This window comes from Malaya genurostris, chromosome 3 (genome assembly GCF_030247185.1).
Source record: "Malaya genurostris strain Urasoe2022 chromosome 3, Malgen_1.1, whole genome shotgun sequence".
Lineage (NCBI taxonomy): Eukaryota > Metazoa > Arthropoda > Insecta > Diptera > Culicidae > Malaya > Malaya genurostris.
Window position 1 is genome coordinate 82,454,750 of NC_080572.1, and position 24,474 is coordinate 82,479,223.

At 39.8% G+C, this 24,474-nt stretch overlaps 1 protein-coding gene across 1 annotated transcript in view; it reads left to right on the forward strand.

Annotated features, from left to right (window-relative positions):
* Window positions 1-24,474, forward strand: part of LOC131437578 (serum response factor homolog) — a 549,631-nt gene that overhangs the window by 38,195 nt on the left and 486,962 nt on the right. The window contains exon 2 of the mRNA XM_058607033.1: window positions 23,184-23,432. Coding sequence (XP_058463016.1) covers window positions 23,184-23,432 — 249 coding nt within the window. The remainder of the gene's footprint in view (window positions 1-23,183; window positions 23,433-24,474) is intronic.

Consider the following 24,474-nt stretch of genomic DNA (forward strand, 5'->3'; position numbering starts at 1 on the left):
TTTCATTTGAATCTAAGTTTGTGAAAATCGGTTCAGCCATCCCCGAAAAAAGTTAGTGCACTTATTTTCACAATTTTTTGCATATTTTACCCCATAATTCCGGAACTGGAAGTCGGATCCAAATAATATTCAGGAATTTTGTGTGGGACCATAAGACCTTTCATTTGAATCTAAGTTTGTGAAAATCGGTTCAGCCATCTCCGAGAAAAGTTAGTGCAAAAAACGTTACATACACACACATACATACACACACACACACACACACACACGCACACACACACACACACAAACACATACACACAGACATTTTGCGTACTCGACGAACTGAGTCGAATGGTATATGACACTCGGCCCTCCGGGCCTCGGTTCAAAAGTCGGTTTTCACAGTGATTGCATAACCTTTCTGTATGAGAAAGGCAAAAAGGCTAAAAAACTTTTTAATGAGACTGTTTCGATAAAAGAGAAAGGGATTATCACACCACTCGGTGAATTAAGAATTGGTTTTTTGCTTTTCATCACTATTTTCGTTACATCCGGACCTGGAACTTGGAGACCGACGTAGCTGAAATTGGATGACATTTAACAGTCACCCATGGAATTGTAAGATGTTTTATTTGATTCTAGGTTTATGGAAATCGGTGTATTCATTATTTTTAACGATCCGATCGTGAAGTCATTTTTCCTCATCCTTCTTTCCAGTGAAGAGCTGCCCCACAAGTGCGTGAGACATCGATCAAAGCAAATGAGGGGTTTAGTCTGGGGAGTATGGCGGATGGGTCAAATGCTCATATCTGAGCTCAGAAATTATGTTATTCCTTTCTTATATAGAAAGGTAAAGTAATCACTGTGAAAACCGGCTTTTTACAGAGGCCCGGAGAGCCGAATGACATATACCATTCGACTCAGCTCGACGAACTGAGCAAATCTCTCTCTCTCTCTCTCTCTCTCTCTCTCTCTCTGTGTGTGTGTGTGTGTGTGTGTGTGTGTGTGTGTGTGTGTGTGTGTGTGTGTGTGTGTGTGTGTGTGCGCGTGTGAGTGTGTGAGTGTGTGTGTGAGTGTGTGTGTGAGTGAGTGTGTCTGTTTGTGTGTGTGTGTGTGTGTGTGTGTGTGTGTGTGTGTGTGTGTGTGTGTGTGTGGATGGGTGGGTGAGTGTGTTTGTGTATGTGTGTGTATGTGTATGTGTATGTGTTGGTCCCATAGGTTGGTACTGAATTTTCGCGGAATCGGAGTATTGGTTCGGCATTAAGGGGTTACACCACTGTAGAAAAAAAGGATAAGGACTTTTTTGGGGAATTATTTTGGGATTGAGTAATCCAAATTTTGTATGAAGAACCTTTTAATTTGTATATTTAGGTACAAAAAAATGATCAGATTTAAAAATTTGAAAAACAGAATGGCGGCTTGTCGGCATTTACGCGAAAGTGCTGCTTTTTGACGGCCGGATATTCAGCTCCCACAATTTTTGATCTAGAAAAAAAACAAAACATTTTCTAATTGCATATTATAGTGTGCATAGATGTTCGTAGGGGTTTTTTAATAAATTGATTTTCTGTAAAATGGCAGCCCTTTGAAAATAAAACCACATTTTTTCATCACAAAATTGTTGATAACAAAAAAAATTTTCACAATTTTCAAAAACCCCTGCGTACCTCTGAGGAGATAACTATCAAGAATATTCTGTAAAATTTTTGAATCGATTGGTCAAGATTTACTTGACATACGGTTCCGTCCAGCTCAAAAAACGTGACTCTGAGATAAACGCGTTTAAAGCTATCGGTGCTGTAAGATAGCATCTCATACTCGAAATTAAGACGTCTAGAAAATTTTCCAGCTTTTCATTATTTTTAAGATAAAATAAAATTTCCGATTTTTTGAAAATTCTACAGTGGTGTAACCCATTAACGGGGTAAAATGTGCAAAATTATCCAATTTTCACAAACGTAGACTCAAATGAAAGGTCTTACAACCCCATATAATCCTACCAAATTTCATCTGGGTATGACTTCCGGTTCCGGAATTACAGACTGATAGGTATACAAATTTCATTTTCAGCGACGTGTTTTTATATATGACACGAAAAATTCAATCAAATACATACAAATAGCTGTATAATTCTTGAACTGTACAGATTTGGTTAGTTGATTGTTAGTTAATACATTTTGGGTTTACCGGATCTTCGTTCCTGATTCCTTAAGTATCGAAAAAAAGTGATCGTGTACTCCAAACTCCGATTTTTACAATCGTAGATTCATATTAAAGGTCTTATTATTATATTCAAAACTTCTGAATTTTATCCGACTTCCAATTTCGGACTTATAGAGTAAAGTGTGTTATAAATTTTATACCACCACTTAAATAGGTGAAAACAACACTTGACGAATTTTCAAAACTAGCCTCAAAACTACTCCTTTCGAAAGTCATTATCAGTAGACAGCCAAAAATCTGATTCCGGCTATCATGGTTCCCAGTTTCCGATTCCGGAGGCACCAGAAATAGTGACCATATTTCCCTAAATGGAGCTCACTAACTTTTCTCAGCGATGGTTTGACCGATTTTCAAACTTGGATTCGAATGAAAGGTCATGTGGTCCCATACGGAATTCCTGAATTTTATCCGGATCCGACTTCCGGTTCCGGATTTATAGGGTGAAGTGTGTTTAAAATTTTATACCACCACTCAAAGGGGAGAATAAAATACGTAAAAAATTCTAAATCACATTGCAGAACGCCGTCTACAAGGTACTCTCCCAAATCCTTTGCCGTCTTCTGTCACCAATAGCTAAGGAATTCGTAGGGCCGTACCAAGCGGGATTTACTGGAGTGCGCGCCACTACAGATTACATATTCGCGATAAGACAAGTACTTCAGAAGTGTCGTGAATACAACGTACTTACGCATAACCTATCCATCGACTTCAAAGCGGCCTACGACACCATCGATCGAGAACAGCTATGGCAGATCATGCACGAATACGGTTTCCCGGATAAACTGACGCGATTGGTCAAAGCAACGATGGATAGAGTGATGTGCTACGTACGAGTATCTGGGACGCTCTCGAGTCCCTTCGAATCTCGGAGAGGGCTACGTCAAGGTGATGGACTTTCTTGTATCTTGTTCAATATTGCCCTGGAAGGTGTGATTCAAAGAGCGAGGATCGACACGAGTGGCACGATCTTCCGAAAGTCCGTACAACTTTTTGGCTTCGCTGACGACATTGATATTGTGACACGTAACCTTGAGAAGATGATGGAAACCTACATCGGACTGAAAGCTGAAGCTAGGCGTATCGGACTGGCCATAAATGCGTCGAAAACAAAATACATGAGAGGAAGAAGCTCTAGAGAAGAAACACTACGCCTCCCACCACGAATATTGATAGACGGTGACGATATCGAGGTGGTTGACGAGTTCGTGTATTTGGGCTAACTGGTAACCGCCGATAATGATACCAGCAGAGAAATTCATAGACGTATTTTGGCAGGGAATCGTGCGTACTTTGGACTCAGAAAAACCCTCCGATCGAGAAAAGTACGCAATCGCACAAAATTGACCATCTACAAAACGCTCATTAGACCGGTTGTTCTCTATGGCCACGAGACCTGGACTATGTTGGCAGAGGACCATCGCGCCTTCAGTGTTTTCGAAAAAAGGTACTGAGGATCATCTATGGCGGAGTGCAGATGGAAGACGGAACGTGGAGACGGCGTATGAATCACGAATTGCAACAGCTACTAGGAGAACCACCTATTGTACGGACAGCTAAAATCGGACGTCTACGATGGGCTGGGCTTGTCATAAGGATGTCGGACGACAGCCCAGTGAAAATGGTTCTTGAATCTAATCCGACTGGTACAAGAAAAAGAGGAGCGCAGCGAGCAAGGTGGATCGATCAAGTGGAGGGTGATCTCAGAAGCATCCGTGTCTTGAGTGGCTGACGACGAGCAGCCATGGACCGAGTTATGTGGAGACGTATGCATGATACAGCAAAGGTCACCCCAAGACTATAGCTGTTAGGTAAGGTAAGTTAAGTATCTGTAAACGGCCAAACAAAGCGAATCCAGTAATTCCTTCAAGAATCAAAGAAAATTATTTTTAATAGTGCCTCAGTATTATGTATGATAGTATGATTGATATGAGAAAGGCATCATTACACCACTAGGTGGATTAAAACAGGTTTTTAGTTCAGTATTCGCTATGTGAAAGGGGGCGTTGTCGTGCTGCAAAATAACTTTCTCATGTATTGCATTTTTATAAAAGTTTATTTCATTAGGTCTTTAGCCGAGGGAAACTTTCTCATGTTTTGTGCGGCATTCTGATCGTTTTTCGAGCAATGTTTGATATCATTTCATTTCGATTATTACTGTTTACAGTAATAATGTGAAGATTAGAAGCTCTTAGTACGAGACATCATTTCTATCCCACCCAATGCAGAGTATCGTTATCTTTTCGAAGCGAAGTTTTGCAGTTAAGTTCGATTGTTGGTCAGAATTGACTATGACCATGTTCTGCAAAAAAACCTCTTGTTTCAAGATAGTTAAATAATTAATCAAATTGGTAGCTTTTTTCCTATGAATACTTTGAGCATACGACTTGAGAGTTTCGCATTTCTTGTGGTAAATATTTTGACTATTAAATTCATGGGATCACAACTTTCTTCGACAATCTCAGGCAATTTTCGCGTTTTGAGGTGATGAAAACTGCTCGAAACGACCAGTAATCAGAAAGAGCAATGTCAGTAGAATACGGCGGGTGCGACAAAATGTTCCACTTGAGCGTATCCAAATATTTTTTCATGACTTTTGCGACATGAGGCCGAGCGTTGTCATGCCGGAGAATAACTTGACCATGTATTTGCTTGTATTTTGGCCGTTCTCCTCATAATGCACGACACAAACGTTCATATGAAGTTAGCGAAGCCCCCCTTCCAATTATGCTTCAAAACAAATCGAAGCTCAGTGAATAATTTGTTGCTAATTTTTGCTAATTAGTTACGGTAATTTTGAATTTGTTGCTCAATTTTTTTTATTTTTTTTTAGTACTTCGCTAAGTTCATATGAAGTTAGTGAAGCCCCACTTCCAATTATGCTTCAAAACAAATTGAAGCCCAGTGAAAAATTTGTTGCTTATTCGTTGCTAATTAGTTACGGTAATTTTGAATTTGTTGCTCAATTTGTTTTTTTTGAGTACTTCGCTAAGTTTATATGAAGTTAGCGAAGCCTCCCTTCCAAATATGCTTCAAAGCAAATCGAAACCCAGTGAATAATTTGTTGCTTATTAATTACGGTAATTTTGAATTTGTTGCTCAATTTTTTTTAATTTTTTTAGTGCTTTTTCTTTTCGGGGTTATCCTTAGTAACAATTTGAATTCGCATGGATTTTAATCGTACAGAAACTGCTTGTTGAGTCACTTCCAATGATTCTGCAAGCACCTCTTGCATTTGACTCAAATCTTCTTCCAGTTGAAACAGAAAACTAAAACTTTCCGCAAGTGGTGGCTGGTTTACACAAAATTGCTCATAATTAATACAGTGAAAAACAAGGTTTTTTTTAAACAGTACTCGAAGCAATGAACTGAATATTAACTGACAGATGTCTAACCTCTCGAAACTTTCGACATCAGATAGTACTGCTCAATATTCATAGCAGGCAGAGTCATCTTTTGAAAACGGATCGAACTAATGTGTTCTCCCAACAATACGAATTGAACTTTAAACTCGCCAATTGACATCGAATGGCGCATACAAACATTTATCTTGTAATGTGTGTCTATTCTAAGAGAAACATCAATTTTCCTGGCCTGCGTAGCTATTTTCTTCCGGTGATTTCCACATCATCGAACGTATTTCCATTACAGGTCTGGTATTTGCAATCCCCATATCCATTGGCAGGACCAGGATGGAATAGTTCATTTTTGGATAGAATTTTCACAGTCGATCGGCTCCATCGTAGAGGAACAACAAAAGATCTGCGAATTGTAAACAATTTTACATAGAAAATAAATTTTCTCGAAGCAGCTTCAAATACACCAGCCGGGGCCTATAAGGAAATGGATGCACCGTACTGACATCCGATGACGGCTGGTGCATAGTTTGGCAGTGCACCAGTCAGCGCGGCTTACTGCCTAACAAGTTTTTCGAACACTGCCGGCCGGTTGTCTATATTTAGCATATGTTTTAGCACGCTACTGATTCTAACTGGCGTATTTATGCGAAGTAAAATCGTTCTCGGCTGACACACCGCGTGTCAAGCCCCGGGTGTATGATTTTGATGCAACGGTGACCCAGTTTCGGCTGTCGCTCGATTACCGACCGTGTTTGTGTTTGTGTTTGTGTGCTTTCAGCGCACCCTTGGCTGACAGACGACGGAGTGCAAAGGTCTCGCACTTCGCGTCAATATTTCATCACGAAATGTCAGCATACTGGTGGGAGGGCATTTGAAATTTTGCACATATTCTAGAGGTTTTTTTCTGCCAACATGGCTAGTGAAAGATGTCGCCTAGCTATCTTGAATTTGTATCCTCGAAGGGCAGCTATTATAGCTCCGAAGCATTGCAGATGTTCATCAACCATTCGTGGATGTTCTTCTTTTCGTTTGCTTCCTTCCACCGAAACGCAATTGTATTCCAATCGAACATCCAAACATATTGAATATGTACCGCGGCTTTCTTCCCTGAAACGTGCTGGAATCATGTATATTATATTTCGTTCGATGTTTCCACTGATCAGGAGCATTTCAACAAACAATTGATCAATTACCGCCACACGTTGCTCGACCCAGACAACAACAACACACGCCTGCCAAAACGAGGCGCGAATGAGCCTTGACTTCTGCTTCGCCAGCAATTCTTCTGCACTCGGCAGAATCGTTATCCTGCTTGCTTCTCTCGTTTGTTCGAGATTTATGTTCAGATAGAGATCGTGATAATTGTCACTTGGACTCGGTTGTCGTCCGCAACAGCCACAGCAGCAGCAACAATCTTTGAATGCCACTCCGTGAAGGGCAACAAAGCGGACCGGTCCGTAAGAAAGCGTTCAGAATCGTGGATGATCACATCGACGGGTCGCTTTATTGGTACTTAAGAGCGGAACGATCCAGATCCAAGTGATTCTTCGCGGTCCAATTTTTGTACGCTACAAAAGATGTACAAATAATGGTTTTGTTTGGCGGGCGACTTGGGCGAGATCCGATGGGAATTGGATTGGGTATACCATGAAACATATTCGTTCGATGGCTTTGCTCAAGAATATGTGAATTTGAAACAAATGTTTAATGTTTATCACTCTACAAATTTTCTTGGGAGATACTAAATTGATATATTTTGACCATTGTAGCCAACAATTTCATAGTTCCTCGTTTCGTAAATTAATGTGTTTGACTAATAGTAACGGTGTTTTTTTCTATTTTTGAGGGTTTGACCTTGAAGTCATTTGCAGGGTTGCTACGAAAAGTTTCGAAATCAAAACGCGCGAAGTTGTAAACTAAAACGCGCGATATTTGAGCGAAGCGTTTACACCACTAATTTTATGCAGTTGTTACTTTCCGCAGAACTTGAAAGCCCACTTGAATATAATCTAAAAATCTGCATAGTTTGTCATAAAAACACAATAAAAAAGTCCGCATACAAAACGTCACTTTGAGAAACCCCATGAAAACGATTTCATTTTAATTCTCCATATTTTTCGATATCCTTAGTTACTATATACTCTCTGATGTACGGAAAATGTAAAAGCGAAAATAAAATTGCCCACAATTTTGTGATTTTGAAAGAAGTTATTTCAGATTTCAGCGAAGACATTTTTTTTTGTTGTTTCAAGATCTTCTTGCTCGGCGAGCTTTTCCTTCTCGGTAAGAAGAATTTTAACGCATAATTTCAGTTTAAATTATTTATCATCCTGTCTCGCTTTTGTTCTCTGAGACAGCGCCTTTTCTTGTTGTCGGATTTTACTTTGAATGTCTTTCTTTTCTTCTTTTCCTTTCTTATCTTTTATTCTTTTATTTGGAGCTGGAAAAAACCCACTAGAGTCAGTTTCTGTCAAACTTGCTCTCCTGCAGGCATAAAATCTCCTCATAGTTTGCATCAACAGATTACAATCATCCAAATGATACATTTTCTTAAATCTAGTGCTTCTTTAGTAACAAAATCTAATGAAACAATAACATGAGGAACGATTTCTTGATAAATGAAAGCCGAAAGAATTGAAACATTTGTTAAAAAGGCGGCACATGCTAGCAATGGGTTCGCTATATCCATAATTAGATCTAGCATAGGGAATCCGAAGAAAAAATAGGATCGAAGATTACGACGTCGAGTTTCTAGTTGTAACAATTGCAATAGCACGGAGCAATCGATTCGCGACTGAAGTAGGTCTGCCACAAAACTAGTCTTACAAACATCGGGAAGGACAGGATATCTTAATGAAAGACGTCGGAGAGCGAACAGGACAAATTTGCGTTAAATCACTTCAATGCGTTGGATATCGTTTAGGTAATAAGGTGACCAGATAACAGCAGCTTATTCGAGAGTTGAGCGAACTAAGGCGCAATACAGTTCCTTCAAGCAATGTACATCAGAAAAATTTTTAGTAACGCAGAAAATAAATACTAATATCTTTAGAAGATAGTAAACTCTATGTGCTCCTTAATTGACTTTGAATCTAGAAGAACACCCTGGTCCTTAACAGACGATGCGCGCACGAGAGCAGTTTGTAAGTTTGCGACTAAAAGAGATGACGGAGCATTTAGTCTCATTCAAAACCATATTATTGATGTTACACCAGTTAGTTAAATTATCCAACTGTTCTTGTAGAAACTCTGAGTCAGCTGCAGATTTGATTCCAAGGGGACTTCTTTGAGGAACTCCAGAGGTAACAGAAAATGGTGAGGTTGTACAGTCTCTTATTTTCAGTATCATTTCATTTCAGTTAGATATGATCGAATGTAATAAATTGTTTCCATTGATTTTATAAACAAAAAAACTTGAAACACGTTTTTCTCGAAAGCAGATTTTGAAAGTCCGTGGTCATCGTCATTCAAAAACTACTGCCCCAATTAAAATTTTGCACACACTCTCTACATATAAAAAACCAGACCCCAACGTTTTCCTTTTCGTTATTTGTTACTTTGGGGAGGTTTTACAGCTACAAAATGACGAATTTTTTCGTGCAAAATCGTAGTTTTCACTTTGAGTAACCACCAAAATTCCAAAAAAATTAAGAAAAATCACATAGAGACGTTGGGGTCTAGAAAAATTTTTACTCTAACTTTGCTGCTGTGATTTGTTAACTTCTGATTAGTCTGTACCGCAAATCATGTTTTATAAGAAGCGTCCTCAAAAATACCTCTTCACCGACTTATTTCTCAATATTGTTCCACGAGAAAATTACAAAGCTTTATTCATCATCAACATGGTCCCCTTCAACAGCAACACAATTAGTTAGGCGGTTTTCTAACATTTCCATACCATGCTTATAAAACGATTCTTTTTTTCATAAATGCGTTTATTTCATAAGGCAATATACATAAGTTGTTCTTCGCCGTATCATCCACAATACATAGTATTTTAAACCTAATACATTTGGAATATCATTTTAGTATGTTGGTATTCATTAGTTAATCTAAACACTGTTGTCAAGCGATTTGCTATTTTAAATTCCATTAAATAAAACACCATTTGTTTTGTACATGATCTAATAACTATTTCAGATTTGTTTGTATCAGTTCATTTCTTTTATTCAGTATAAGATAGCTGGCTATTGGTTGAACTCATGGAAAAGGAAGGAGTCTAACATAAAATAAAAATTAAAATGGAACTCCAACGGTCCTCATGAAATGATAAAGTTTCGTGTAAGCAAGAATGGCGCGAACTGGGACATTGGATAGTCTACCTCCACGCATGTCCAAACGACATGATCAATATCGCGATAACCTTCGCCACAAGTACAATGACTAATCTCGGAAAGTCCAATTCGAAGGAGATGTGCATCTAACGTGTAGTGATTGGACATGAGTCTGGACTTCACACGAATTAAGTCCCTACTCACATCCAACCATCTGAACCATGCCTTTGTCGATATTTTAGGAATAATTGAGTGCATCCACCGACCCAGATCATCTTTATCCCACGAAGCTTGCCAGCTGGCAAGTGTTCTTTGGCCAGACCCGCTATAGAATTCGTTGAAGGTAATCGGTCGCTCACAAATTTCACCCTCAATAGCAGCACATTTGGCTAAAATATCAGATCTTTCATGGCCCAGAATTTAGCAATGAGCCGGGACCCCGATTATAGTGATTTGATAATTAATATTAAATATATCGTTCAGGAATTGTTTTTCAAAATGTTAAAGCTTAAGTCTCGTAATATTTGGACACAAAAAACTTATTTATCTCGGATTTATCCATGTTGATAAATTACCAACTTTGAGCTCTTAAAATGAACGACATGTATAGTACTTCAAATGTGGAATAGCGAAAAACTTAATTCGATTTGGTTTGAATGAAATCTCGAATACCACTTATCTTATTTTGGATCATCTGTTCGGCCTCCCTTCTTCAACTTCCATTTGACAACTGCCCAATATTTCTCAGTTGCGTGGAATTGAGGGTGGTTGGTTTGATAGATGCCCTTTCCGAAGAAATCAACCTCGTTGTTTCGCTACCACTGTTCGATGTAGTGAAAGCACTCGTGATTCCACATTCAGGGTATTCTTGATTGTCTCGAAATCTGGGTTTTTGTCCGTAACTGCAAACATCTTGCCAGATCATATCCTAGTTGTGGGATGATTTCTCTCTCAGTTGTTTTGTATTCTCAGAAATATTACTGGGATATTTAAAAAAAACTGCTTATTGAATAGAAACAGGGAAGTTTGTTCGAACGTCAAATAGCATAGTCGAAATATCGAAATAGTTTTGAGCCAAAATTATACCTTTTTTCAATTTTTTGCAGCAACGATCAAAATTTTCAACACACTTCTCCTTGTAGATTCGAAATACCTTTTATTTGGGCATTTTGTTTGGAAAAGTCGGTTGAGCCATCACAGAGAAAAGTGAGCTCCGTTTAGTAAAGCTGACAAAACTTATACATTGGGACAGTTTTTCCATACTTAACATTGTCGCTCGATACGACGGCTTGACATTTCAAACACTCATCACTCTGCAATTCCGGAACCGGAATTCAGGAGTTTTGTGATGGACCGTAAGCCAATTGAATCTAACCTCAACAAAATCGGTTAAGTCATTTCGAGGAAAAGTGAATGAGCTTCTTTTATGGGGTTTGGGTTAGTTTGTGTGGTTGTTAACATGTCAGATCTGTGAAGTAGAGGAATTATTTTTGAGAAATTGGCTCATCTTTACACATTCTTCTATAAAAGCAAACTATCAAATGTGCAGTTTTTTTACTCGCCACCCAGGAATTCCGGAACCGGAATGAAATCCATATGAAATTATAAGATTGTACATGGGGCAAGAGTTGCATTTTCTTATCCTTTAGCTTGTTGAAATTGGAGGATAAAAATCTGCACACCTAGTAGTTTAGTTGCATGCTGAATATAGCTCTCTCTTAGATTGTATTGCAGAATGTTTGCTACTTTCTCAGACAGTAAAAAATGAAAAATTCATATATATTTATAAATTTACAAATGGTAGTTGGGCAAAAATTGTAGTTGGTATCACTAGCAATCGAATTATGCGTAAAAATATATTGGTCATCGCTTTGAATTTCGAGATATTTACGATTTTCGTTTTTTTCAGTGCATTTTAGTTCTGGAAGTAGTACTTTTCCAATGGACAACAAATTTCGAAAATCGGTTGACTAACAATAAAGTTATGACTCGGTAAAGTTGAAGATCTCCGATTCGCGATGCACATGTCGCATGAATGCAGATAGGGCATATTTCGAGCTTGAAAAAAAAACTTGGAACGGGAAAGATCATATTTTCATTAGTTTTTCCTAAACGATCGTCAATAATGATATACTTAAAATAATCTACAAACTTCACAAACTAACTTTTTCAGGCTTGGTATTTGGAGTGTTAAGGCGATAATTGCCGGACAGTACCGGCGAGTTCATCTTCACTTTTGATGATGAACATTGGCAACAATCATGTATTATACTAGAAGACATTCACCCAAAATCACTTGTTTCTTCTCCATCACATACACGTTGTCCGAAGGTAAAATACTAGTGGAATAACATGCATAACAAAAGCACATCGCTGCCATTAAGGCCCTTGCAGTCGAGACATGTTGTAGCTTCTGTTTCGAGCTACCGTTTTGCAAAGGTTACCATAATCCGATTTCAAATGCACACGCTTCCCATAGCCGGAGAAACAGTTTGGAAACAAAACAAAAAAAAACCAAGGCAATGTTTGGTTTGCACTTTGCACAAGTCGAATTTTTTTTTGTTTATGTTTCTGCTCATTTATTCCTTTCTGTTCGCCAATTCCTCGTTGCTGCGGCTCAATTTGGGTAAGGGTCTCCGTGCTTATCCCAACAAGATTCGGGGTGAGTTTGGCGGGTTCGGATTCGATTATTATGCAGCGTTAAGTATAAAAGAGATCTGTCTGAATACAAATTTCTGTTTGTTTTGCCTTGTGGTGCCTTTTGTGTACTGCAGCGTGATCATTCTCGCGAAACTTGCCCAGGCCACGGAAGGGACACGTTTTCCACCGGCAACCGTTTGCAAGATCACCAGTTTATTCTCCAGCCCGGCACAATTATGCATCTGCGGGTTTGAATGTTTTATTTATGTTTGATTTTTGTTTTGTGGTGCGTGTACGATTGGAATCAACCCGGGGGTACTTTGAATTTCAAAACCGATTCGAAGTGATTCTGCATTTGCTGCAAGCCAAATAAACGGTGATTTGCTGCTGGCGGAAACATTCTTCCATGTCTCCGCTCTGATGTTGTTTACGCGCAAACGCGCTAGTAGTCGATCGTTATCAACTTTACACATCAATTTAGCGACGCACGGTCGGTCACACCCTCGCCGCAAGATAAGATTGAGATTCCGGTGCAGTCCCGCACACCAAATCCAGTGCTAGCAAGAGAGAAAAAAAAGTGAGCGGTTTTCGGCTAAAGGATTGTGGCGAAAGATAACGATCTGGAAACTTGATTGAACCGGAGGTTGACAATTTTATCGAACTGGCAAACTGGCGACTCAACCGGGTGACGTAGCTGGCACTCGAAGGTGGAGATAATTTGCACGACCCTTGTTTCTGTTTTATCTTATCGTTGCCTAGTGGCGCGGGGTGGCGGGTCGCTGGTCCGTGATTTATCGCGCGCGCGAGAGATTGCTCTTTTCGCTGACAGCTTTCTTAAAATGCCAAACCGGAAATTGCTGTCTTCGTCGATTGGCCAGATTGGGCTCGTCTCATAATTGATGCGTTTTGGTTGGTGAAATATTCGCAATGGACGGATTATCACTTTCCAGTTTTTTGTTGTTGTTGTTATTGTAGTTGATGGAAAATACTTACTTATAGCTGTTCCATTAGGTGTAATCCACATCAGCATTGCAGTTAAATTCCGGAATTAACATAACTATTCGGAATTTCAAATTCACTTAAAACATGACACCAATGTTCCACGAGATAGTCGTTTAATTTCTCCGATAGTCAACTTGAACAAAAAAAAACGGCTGAAGGTGATAACAACCCACACCGCTATCGTTCTTCCTGGCACACAGCAACGGTAACCCATTAGAGACAGCCGCAATTGCCGACCGTATCTGCCGCAAGCGCTACTTCCTGAATGCCTGAATGCGTGCCAATCCACTTTCTAGAGTGCGTTGCTCACGTTCCTGTACGGACTAAACGACTCCCGAGGTCCAAGTGCTACACACATTCTAACAAACTCAATAAATTCCATACGATTGGAGCAGATCTCGAATCGAAACAAACCGAAATCCAGAAGCTTACCGATTCCCCTTTGGCATCCGACACCAATCGCACCATCGGCATCAACGCTGGCAAAACATTTAATTCAAATCCAATCCCGCGCCTGTATGCACGCGCGCGTTCCAAGAATGTTCGGATTGCCCTGCGCTATGGTCGGAATCTTTGAGTCTCGTTGCTTGCAGTTCCTTCCTTCCTTCCTGCCTGTCTGCATATGCCGCTCTCCAGAAATGACTTAGCATCTAATAGTTGGCATCCTCCGGATAGGCAGTGCGTTCCATACGACACTCGCCTCGCGGAACTGCATCCCGCGCAACATTGACATTAGCAAGGGTTTGGAAAGGGGAGGGGGGGATGGTAAACGCGGCCCGAGGTGAAATTAAAAGCAGTTCCACGTTTCGTTCCGGCTGTGAAATGAGACTTTTCGGCTTTTCACACCTTCGGCAGCGAGGTTTGTGGCCGGCTTGTGCTGTCGACTTCTGGTCTCTTTTTTGTTGTTGGGGTCGTTGCGGTGAAAACAAAAACCTCTCCACAGTTGACTGCGGTGTGTCTTTTCACTGCACGCGGTAGGTGAATGTGCAGTGCCCCGAAAGGCCGCGATGAGTTGGTTGTTGAAAACATATTAGGACGGGTGAATCAAAGAAAAATGTTCGACATCTCTTGTCTATCGGAAAGTTGAATACCAAAATTACATCAAATATCATCTATGAGTGCAAGTGACGTAGGGACAATGTTGTCTAAGATATTTTTTTTATTTAAGAGACATTTTATTCAGACCTATTTGCGTACAAGCTTTGCGTGGCCGATTTAGCTGAATTTTTAGATAAATTTTTTTGTATTGGGTCTCGTTGTCACCCTTCGTCGGTTCGTCTCGTCATTCATTGCTGCATCGGTGGTATTGTTGTTGATTTCGTTGCTAGTTGCTGTAGATGCGTCTTGTTGTACATTGTTTGCAGTTGCTGGTTGGTTGGATGGTAAGTTGTTAACTGCAGCTGGTGTACGTTGGATGGTTTCGTTGAAGGGGATGCTTCACTGTTGTTGGTGGCTGTCGCAGATGTACTGGGGTTGCTTGGGGTTGGTGTGAAGGAAGCACCGTTGTCCTTTGGTATATTTGTCTCCTTGTCCAGTTTATAACATGACTTACCGTAGTGAACAGCTTTTTGGCAATATTGACATGTGGCCATCTGATTGTCATAGGTAACAAGTGATTTGCACGGATTTCTTGTATCCTGACCGAATGTCACATAAGAAGGTATAGGCCTCGTCAAGCGCATTTAGAATACCGGGGAAAAAATTATTCCACTTTTCTTTTTTGATAGAGAGAATCTCTCCGTATTGGGACATAGTTTTGCGAATATAAGGATCAATGACGCTTGAGGGAAGATCATGCACACGCACTTCTATAGCACTATTTTCCATATATACTGGAATGTTGTACTTGATATTTTCATGCTCCACATAGTGGACATTATTATTGTCTCTAGCTAATTGAATTGCATCCAACTCTTTATAGCTGGATATAAACAACATTATTGGATATAAACAACATTATTGCTCTTATTGCTTTGAAGTAAATGCACACGTTTAATGTCAAGATGCATTTGCTCCTTAAGCAAACCTTCAAATTCTCGTATCGAAGGTCGAATTTTGCACTCTCTGAAGTCAACAACAATTTTATTATTTCGTGTCGGCGGTAGCTTTTGTTTGTTTGGTTCACTCATGTCGAGGTCGTTCTATTGTTCACTACACAATACTGTACTTGTTTTCTTCTGTCTCGAACGTAAGCGGTTTTGTTTTATCGACTGACTTGGATGAGATGAGAAAGTGAACTGTCTAAGATATTTGACAATTATATCTAGTTAGCAACAAAAATCAGTTTTAATCCACCTAGCGATGAAATGAAGCCGTGATGAATTAAATTTCTTATTCGGCCTACCACTATACCGAAGCTAAGGGGCTGGGGTTGAATAGGTTATTGCTAGTAAGGGAAAGTGTTTGTCCCGAGTAGTCGGCTCAATGCATAGGATGCTGGTCTTAAAAGCCAGTTGTCGTATGTTCGAGCCCCGACCTGGAAGGATTCTTAGTGTCAGTAGGATCCATAGTTCTAGCCATGCAATGATTCTGTACGCTAAGAATCGGCTGCGAAGTCTATTGAAACAGAAAGGCCAAATTCCACGAAAGGTATGTAATGCCAAGACTTTGCTTTGGAGAGTGTTCGGCTTCCGGCACCCTTTTCTTTTAAGCTTTTAACCTCTGACTATGTGCACATTATGCGGATATATATATACATCAATGGAAAGCTAAAGTCCCTAGTTAACAACTGAATAAGAAACTAAGATGATTCAATCGATTGAGAAAAGTATCAATTTAGTAAAGAGATAAATTTTGGTAATTTCTAAAAAGGTGTTCGGTTACCGGCACCTCAAAAGGAGTCCTCTTTTGACGCTATCCATGAAGCAATCAATTTTTCCAACTCTTCGAAGGATTGAAAATGTTGATCTGCCAGGCCGTGTGCCATCGAACGGAATAGGTGGAATTCAGAAGGGACGATATCTGGGGAATACGGCGGGTGGGTGTCATGTCGCTCTTGATATTGTGGCCGCTTTTCTTTTAGCGCGCGACTAAGGCGCACCAGTTGCGTTCGGTAGCGATCTCCTGTGATGGTTTCACCCGGTTTTAAGAGCTCGTAGTAAATCACACCGAGCTGATCCCACCAAATACAAATCATAACCTTGGCGCCGTGAATATTCGGTTTTGCCTTCGACGAAGAAGCATGTCCGGGCTTTCCCTATGATTTTCTGCGTTTAGGATTATCGTATCGAACCCACTTTTCATCACCGGTTACGGTTCGATGTAAAAACCTCTTACGATTTTGTCTTTGAAGCAGTTGCCCACATGCAAATAGACGGCGCTCGATGTCCCTCGGTTTCAACTCGTACGGTACCCAGTTTCCTTCTTTCTGAATCATGCCCAGGGTCTTGAGACGTTTTGAAATGGCTTGCTGACTCACTCCCAACGATTCAGCAAGCTCTTCTTGCTCTCTTACTCAGAGCAGCATCCTCGTAAGTTTCTGAGAGCATTCGATGCGCTTCAGCTGCATTTTTGTTCGAATTGTAACAGAAAAGTAAAACTTTCCGCAAATGGCGAGAATTGGGCACATAAAGAGACATTTTCGAGCGTGAATAATACGGAAACAAGAACAACTGTCACTGAAACGGCGATGACAATTCATTAGGCACTGTACACACTCACTTTAAAGGCATTATCATCTATGTATTTTGACCAGCCTCAGCCGGTACAGCCACCTATCGGAAAACGGCGGAAGTAAAGTTGTACACCTGATAAAAACGAAAAGATCTCGCCAATTTTCAAAAGTCTGTAATTTCTGACGAATGTCTGCTAACAATCGAAGTTTCAAAAGTCTGTGAAAAGTCTTTAGACGAAAAAAAGTTACATATTAACTAAGAAATTTGATAATTTACAGACAAATTTGCTGACTAGGCATCTCTGCATATCATTGACAATTTTTCGCGATTTTCGTCGAAAAAATGGGGTGCCGGTAACCGAAATCGGTAGACATTTTGAAAATGACGAAAAAAAATTTTAATCGCGAAAATTTTGATAGCATCCGGTATTAAATCAAGAAATAGATCGATTGCACCTCATAAATATTTAATACACTTACCTTTTCGATTGATGCTTATCAATATACGATACTATAAAACAAAAGTTATAAAAACCCTTTGTGCTGATTCTCACTCAATTAAAATATGTTTTGAGCGCAGAAAACGAACAAGCGTCTGTTTGCTTTGCTATTAGGCACAAAAAGAACGTGCTGCTATTATACACACACATGACATTTGTCGAAATGACGCTATCTACTTTCTGTCAAAAGTTCTGGTGTGGTTCCGGCAACCGAACATCTTCCCCTACCTATAATCTCTCTTCGGACAGGACCAGCTTAGAGTCCGTGTTGAATCCGGCGACAAAAAAATATATATATAGGCAAGTTTAGAACTACTTCCATGTTGTAAAAAGCTTACTAAAATAGAAATTTAGTTTCTTCTGGACCTTCAAATGGCCAAATCTGATTTTTTTTCTAGTTCAGACGTCTTGGTTGTCTTGGATATTTTTAGTTGAAATAGTTGAAGATAGCCAGGTGTGACGTAAAAGATCCGAGCAAAATTGCATAGAGAGAAATTATGAATTTTACAGGAGACATCATTCTTCAAACGATACAATTCATAACTACTGAACTTCTCGAATGACACAATATTCCATTTGTACAGAAATTTACTGGTTCCGAGTGTGATTTGCACTCGGCTAGTAAGTGAGACTGTATGAACTTACATGCATGATTTACCAGCCAAGCAGATATGTGTTTTGTGATCTAATGTTTTTCCGTTCAAGTCGCGTTGATCTTTTCATTCCTTTCGTTTTAAAGCCATGTAATTTTCAAATCACACAATTTTACATGTTTTTGAATATAAATTTGTGTGAAATATGAACGTCAAAACAGATTCATTGCCAAAAATACCACATGGCGACGGCATGAGGAGATGTTCCTGCGAAGTTTAGAATTGTTTGTATAAACAAATTTGCCAAAAAATACCGCTGATTTGGCAAGGAATTTGCAGCTGCAGAGCAAAGCCCAAAGTGTTCATGACGCATAAGACGATGGCTCGAAGCTGTTCAAGGAAGAATACCTCAAAAACAGCGTACTACCTTTCACTAAGGCCCATAAAGTTCCCGTGAAGTTTTGGATAGATTTGGAGAGTTGCCACTACAGTCGGTAAGTCATGCAGTGGTAAAGCGATAATAACGTAAATTTCATCGATGAAAACATAAATCCACCCGGGCAGCAGCTCCGGCCCATCGAGAGATTTTGTACAATAATGAAGCGAAAGCTTAAGAAAACTGAAAAATGGCTCGGAACGCGACTCAGATGACCAAAATGTGGAACAAATGTGCCACGGAAGTTGACTCAGGAGGTGTGCAGCGTTTGATGGGAGGAATCAAGAAGAAAGTGCGAATTTTCAAAAAATGAAAATAAAGAGAAATGGTTTGCATTGATATTTTTTCCGCAAGGTACAATGAATTACCATTGTTTTGTTTTATTCACCTGATTTGTACGTCAATTCGTTACCGAGATACAGATGATTTCATTATTCCAGATTCTAAATGGACATAGCTTTAGACCGATTACCGGCACGGCATTAACCAGCATTCGAAACTAGTGCACACTTTTATCATAATATAAAGCATGACATGAAAACTTCATTAATAGTCATTAATTCCGCACGAGAAATTTCTTTATGCGCACAAAAGCCAGCGATCGCAAAACAACTAAAATATTAGTTGTTTTTCTGAATTTCATTGGTTAAAATTTGGTAAAACTAATCGATTGTTGTTTTAATTAAACTGTCAATTGTGATTTAACGTGCTGGCAGTATAGCAACGACACCCAGCAAAGACACGCACCACAAACGAGTAATGAAACGTTACAGTTGAGCAATGACATACACGCTTAGCGAAAAATGAACCGTTTGAATTAGATGTCACTCGTGCAACTGAGAAATGACACAACCCCAGCAAAGTTACCTGTATGCATAAAATATTTTTTCTTTTTTTTTGTAAGTAGTCACAGTGGCAGCAGTCCCTTGCTTCGATTCTACACTGGACCCTTGATAAGATTTGCTTCTATGGTTTTGTGATAATGTAAATTGTGGTATGTAGTTCTTGTAATGGTGTGTATGGAATGTAGTGGTAATAATTGTAATAGTAATGTAATAATGGTAATAGAATAACAATAATAATAATCTTTTAAAAGGGTTTACCTGTTGGGTACTTGATGTACTTTTTTTTACATTTTCTTCTTTCTTCTTCTGCCTTCTTTTCCAAGTTTAGGAGCTTCTCTTAGTTCGATTTTTCAGTTTTCTCAGTATGAATAAATTTCATATAAAAAAGAAATGTTGAGTTAATAATTATTTACACATGCAATTTACACATACATATACATCTACATATGCACGCTAACATACATACATACATGTACTTCACAACATAGTAACATTGAGCTACTGTTTCTATTCTAATAGATTCTGACTAGGGTTAATGTACCAACAGTCACCTCATTAGTAGTGTCACCATGTTATTTTAGCGATTACTCGACTTTCAATTAATACATTGTGATCAAATCGAATACAATATCTTCGCTTCGGATTTGTGAAGCACTACCGCAGAAAAAGTAGTTCGAAAATTGTTCAATACTGTTGTTATAGCGACGCGAAAACTTGAAGCGAATGCTCCTAATTTCATCTTACTTTTGAAGTCAATCTATCGAACAGAGATAACAGATCTTACTCTAACTAATGGTTTTCGTATATGAGATGACTAATGGAGCTGAGATAAATGAGGGTACCGTTACCCTATTTTTATCTCTACTATTGGTCGATCGTTAGTCCTGAGCTGAAACGGTGGCCTTTATTACCATTCTTGGATACACTTCCACTTACACTTCACTCACATATCATCTCACCCATCAGGTCTCACATGAAAACGACACAACCTCACAAAATGAATTGATTGAACATCTTTTGACAGCTATCAGTGGTTTGCTCATATGTTCATTCTGTATTATTTTATTCTATTCTACAATATTCTATCTCATTCCACATTATTCCATGGTACACAAACCAAACCCAATTGGGATATGTTCACTCCATTTAATTTCCACTTCACACTGGTAATAAAGGCCGATAGTATGAAAATTAAACATAGAACAGAGCTCAGATAAGCCCTACCGGCCTCTCCAAACCCCGGATGTTTGGGATGTAATGCAATCAACATCTTATTGAAGTCGTTCCGTATTTCATTCATTAAATTCAATAATTAAGCTAAAGCTGTAACATATATCTATATTGAATTCTAACTGTAATTGATTGTATCTGATGATGTTTGCAATACCGTCAAGCCCACCAATCACGGGAGGGTTGTATGCATAAAATATATAGCTTTATCACTAAACTCAGAAATGATATAGAAATGATACAAAAGATTATAATTCTCACGAGGGAATTCACCAGCAAAATGTTCACAGCACATTAAGATTTTTTTTACTTTGAAGAAAATACAAATACTATCACTTTTCTTTAGCAGCAATTTTTAGGTGTTAAGTGTTTTTAATTACATTGACATGAACCGTCCGATAATACATTACTCGCAGATGAAATTAAAACGTTCATACTGTGGGAATACCTATTTAGTACATGGAAAACTTGTTTTACAATGAACTCTTATGTTCTTCTATATACTTTTACTCAAGAATGGCATTTATCGTATCAAAGAACGCTCACTGGCAGCTATTCACACGATTGAATCAGTGCCAGTAAAGAGAGACGGATATCATCGCAACAACAAAAACCCGGCATGCCTCATTTAACATAGAATCGACACCAGTGCGAGAGCGAATTTCTCTCGATGACATTTCTGAGAATCAAAGGTTAGCACGCTGCTGTTGGGGATCCTCTCTGAAGCAACGAGCGTTCGCTTATTCTCGTTTCGCGATCCGATTCTATACAGGCAGTTGATAATTGCGATAGACTCATTTTACTATTGCCGCTTATTCTAACTATGTGCATATAACCTTTGTATAAGTTGTGTCTATGAAAATGTCTGTGAATGCTCCACACAAGGGTTTTGAAATATTGCAACCTGAGAATCATCAAGTTGAATCATCGGTTCGATTTTCTGCGATAATTGTCAACTTGCGATTCTCTCTTGGGAAATTCAACACAGCAACGATCATTATCAGACTGTAATTTTTTTTAAGGGCGTGAAATACTCAAAGTATGAAGTGGAGCGAAGAAATGTAGCAAAATTCTCTCACGGTTCATGCATTGAGAGACTCGAGTTCTTGTAGCATCTTCTACCGAATTGAAAATGTTGTATACAATATAGATAGCAATATAGCAGCTTCTGTCAAATTTTCGGCAATCACCAACACTGCTTCTACTTACATGAAACGGCCACTACGTAACTGACATAAATGACGTTCATTTGCCAATTTTCAATATGAAACGTTTGTGGTGAAAATGAGAAGATTTTTGTATTGCGTTTTACTGTCTTCGTTCTCCGCCATGTGACAGCATTTGAATACAGTAATTTCGTATACCTGAATGTTAAAACAAACACTTTTTAGTACAAACAACTAGGCCGTCAAACAACAACTGCAATGTTGTAATCTTGTGATCTGCGAGTTTTTCGTGTGTTGAACCCAATTTTCTGTAAATTATGAAGTTTCTAACAAACCACTTCATGAATTGACTTACACCAGCCTAGTTAAAGGAAATATTTAAATCTCGTCCAGATAATAAGTTTCCTTCTCGGTTCGCCTGGCCTAATCCCGTAAATCCTCTTTATTATTTATTTAACACCTCTAAAGTTGTTTTTCGGCTCGTTTAAATTCTTAACCGCTTGCCGGTAAACCTGGGCAGCTTCCTTCGTTCCCTACCGGTCCATCGTCCGATCAGATGCCACATTATTGTGAGGGCCGCACGGAACGGATCGAACGCGGTGGGTTATGCTAATTTTCTGCAACATTGCGCGCGTATTTCAAAAAGCGATTCCACCATTGAATACCGCCTCTTCCGCTCGGGATTCCACACGCTCGAAAGTGTTGTATTCAATATTCAACACCCAGATGCAGCCGGCGGGTAATGCCGAAAGGAAGGCTGACATTATTGTTGGGTGTCGGCCCGGTCCGGGTGCGGAGGATATATGTTCTCGTGGTAGCATTTTCTCTTCAGGACCGCACGCCCGAAGTTCAAACATGCCGAGCGTGCCGGACAATAACAACAGGAAGAACGACAAACAACGACAAGAAGTGTGAATCAGATCGCGAGGGTCTGGTCCGGAGTCCGGAGTCTGACGGGTTTGGCTTTCGAACCTTACAGCGGTAGAAGATAGAAGGTGCGAAAATGAATGCATGATATGGGACAGATTTTTTTTTGCGGTTTGCAGAAAATTGCGCGGTCCTTTGTCCGGTCCAGGAGCGGAGGTGTTCGCTGGTGGGAAGAATTATGTGCAGCTGAAAAACATGTGTTGAAACATAAATTCACACTTTCGTGTGCCCAATCGGGACAAACGATAGGATATGACGGCGGTTCCCGGACCCGTTGAGTGGTTTGGGCTTTTGGGTTGAGGATAGGAACATTTGCTTCATTACAACGAACGAACCGTTTTACTGTGACGAATGGATATTAATTCTATCTTTCTTTTTTTTTCTTCTTTTTTGCAGGCCTATGAACTTTCGACCCTAACCGGCACGCAGGTGATGCTGCTGGTGGCCTCCGAGACTGGTCACGTGTACACGTTCGCGACGCGCAAATTGCAGCCGATGATCACATCGGAAGCGGGTAAAGCGCTCATCCAGACCTGTCTGAATTCGCCGGATCCTCCCACCGGGTCGACCGGCGATCAGCGGATGTCTGCCACCGGGTTCGAGGAAACCGAACTCAGCTACAACATCGGCGACGAAGATTCGAAAGTAAGACAGCTAGTTTACGGCCACGGCCACCACGGGCATGCTCACCTGGCGCATCCGCAGTCCGGGCACTACGGGCTCGATCAGAGCCTGATGCAGCAACCCTACCCGGTCAGTGGGCAGGGTTCACCGTTGTCCCATGCGCAAACCTACTCTCCGCACTCGGGCCATTCGCACCATTCACACATCCCGCATCACTCCCACACCGCCCATATGACCCATGCGCACGCGCAACGGTAGTCGAAGAGACTGTTTGGATCTTATTTTTTTCGTTTTTCCTGTTCGTTTCGATTTACTTGGCTTTATTGTTATGGTAATTATTGTTTGTATGGGTCCCTCTCCCCGGTGAGAGGTCCGTGACTACTCCCCTTCCCCAAGACACTACGAGTGCTGGAGCCAGGGGCCACAATGCGGGGACCAAAGTGTAGATATTTAAGGAAAATGTGAGGAATAAATTCGTCGAAAAAGTGTTTCTTTCACTTTTCTCGGTTTGAGTCATCGATTTCACGGTGGGTGGAATGCACGGTAAGAGTTTGCATATTCCGATGCAGCTCGGGAACTCCTCTAGCTAGTTCTTTATTCGAATTGATTTGACTGGTTTTTATTAGAACTCAGGATCTTCTGGTTTGAATCTAATCTTAGGTTATAGTTCATAGCAACTTGAACATGAACTCAAGCGAAAACTATTAAGTAGTCAGAAAAGTCGACAAACTTGTTCTTTTTTTTAGCAGTTCAACGAAAACCCGGCAAAAAACGCTCTATTTAGAAACGAACATCTTAGTCAAGTGTTCGAATCTATTTCTTGATTTTTTGTTCCAAGTGTCATGACAGAAAACTTGTTACCGGAACCATTCGAATTTAATTAAACGGCAGGATACTTGTTTTAGGCAACTATTGATTTATTTTGCATTGAACTAAGAGGAGGGGGGTGGTGTAGGGTATAAATGATGAAAAAAAACATCCTTTTCGCGATTTTTGTTCAGAATTATCGTCCAAAAAAATAAATTCGAATGATTTGTATGATATAAAGCATCATTCGAGCATC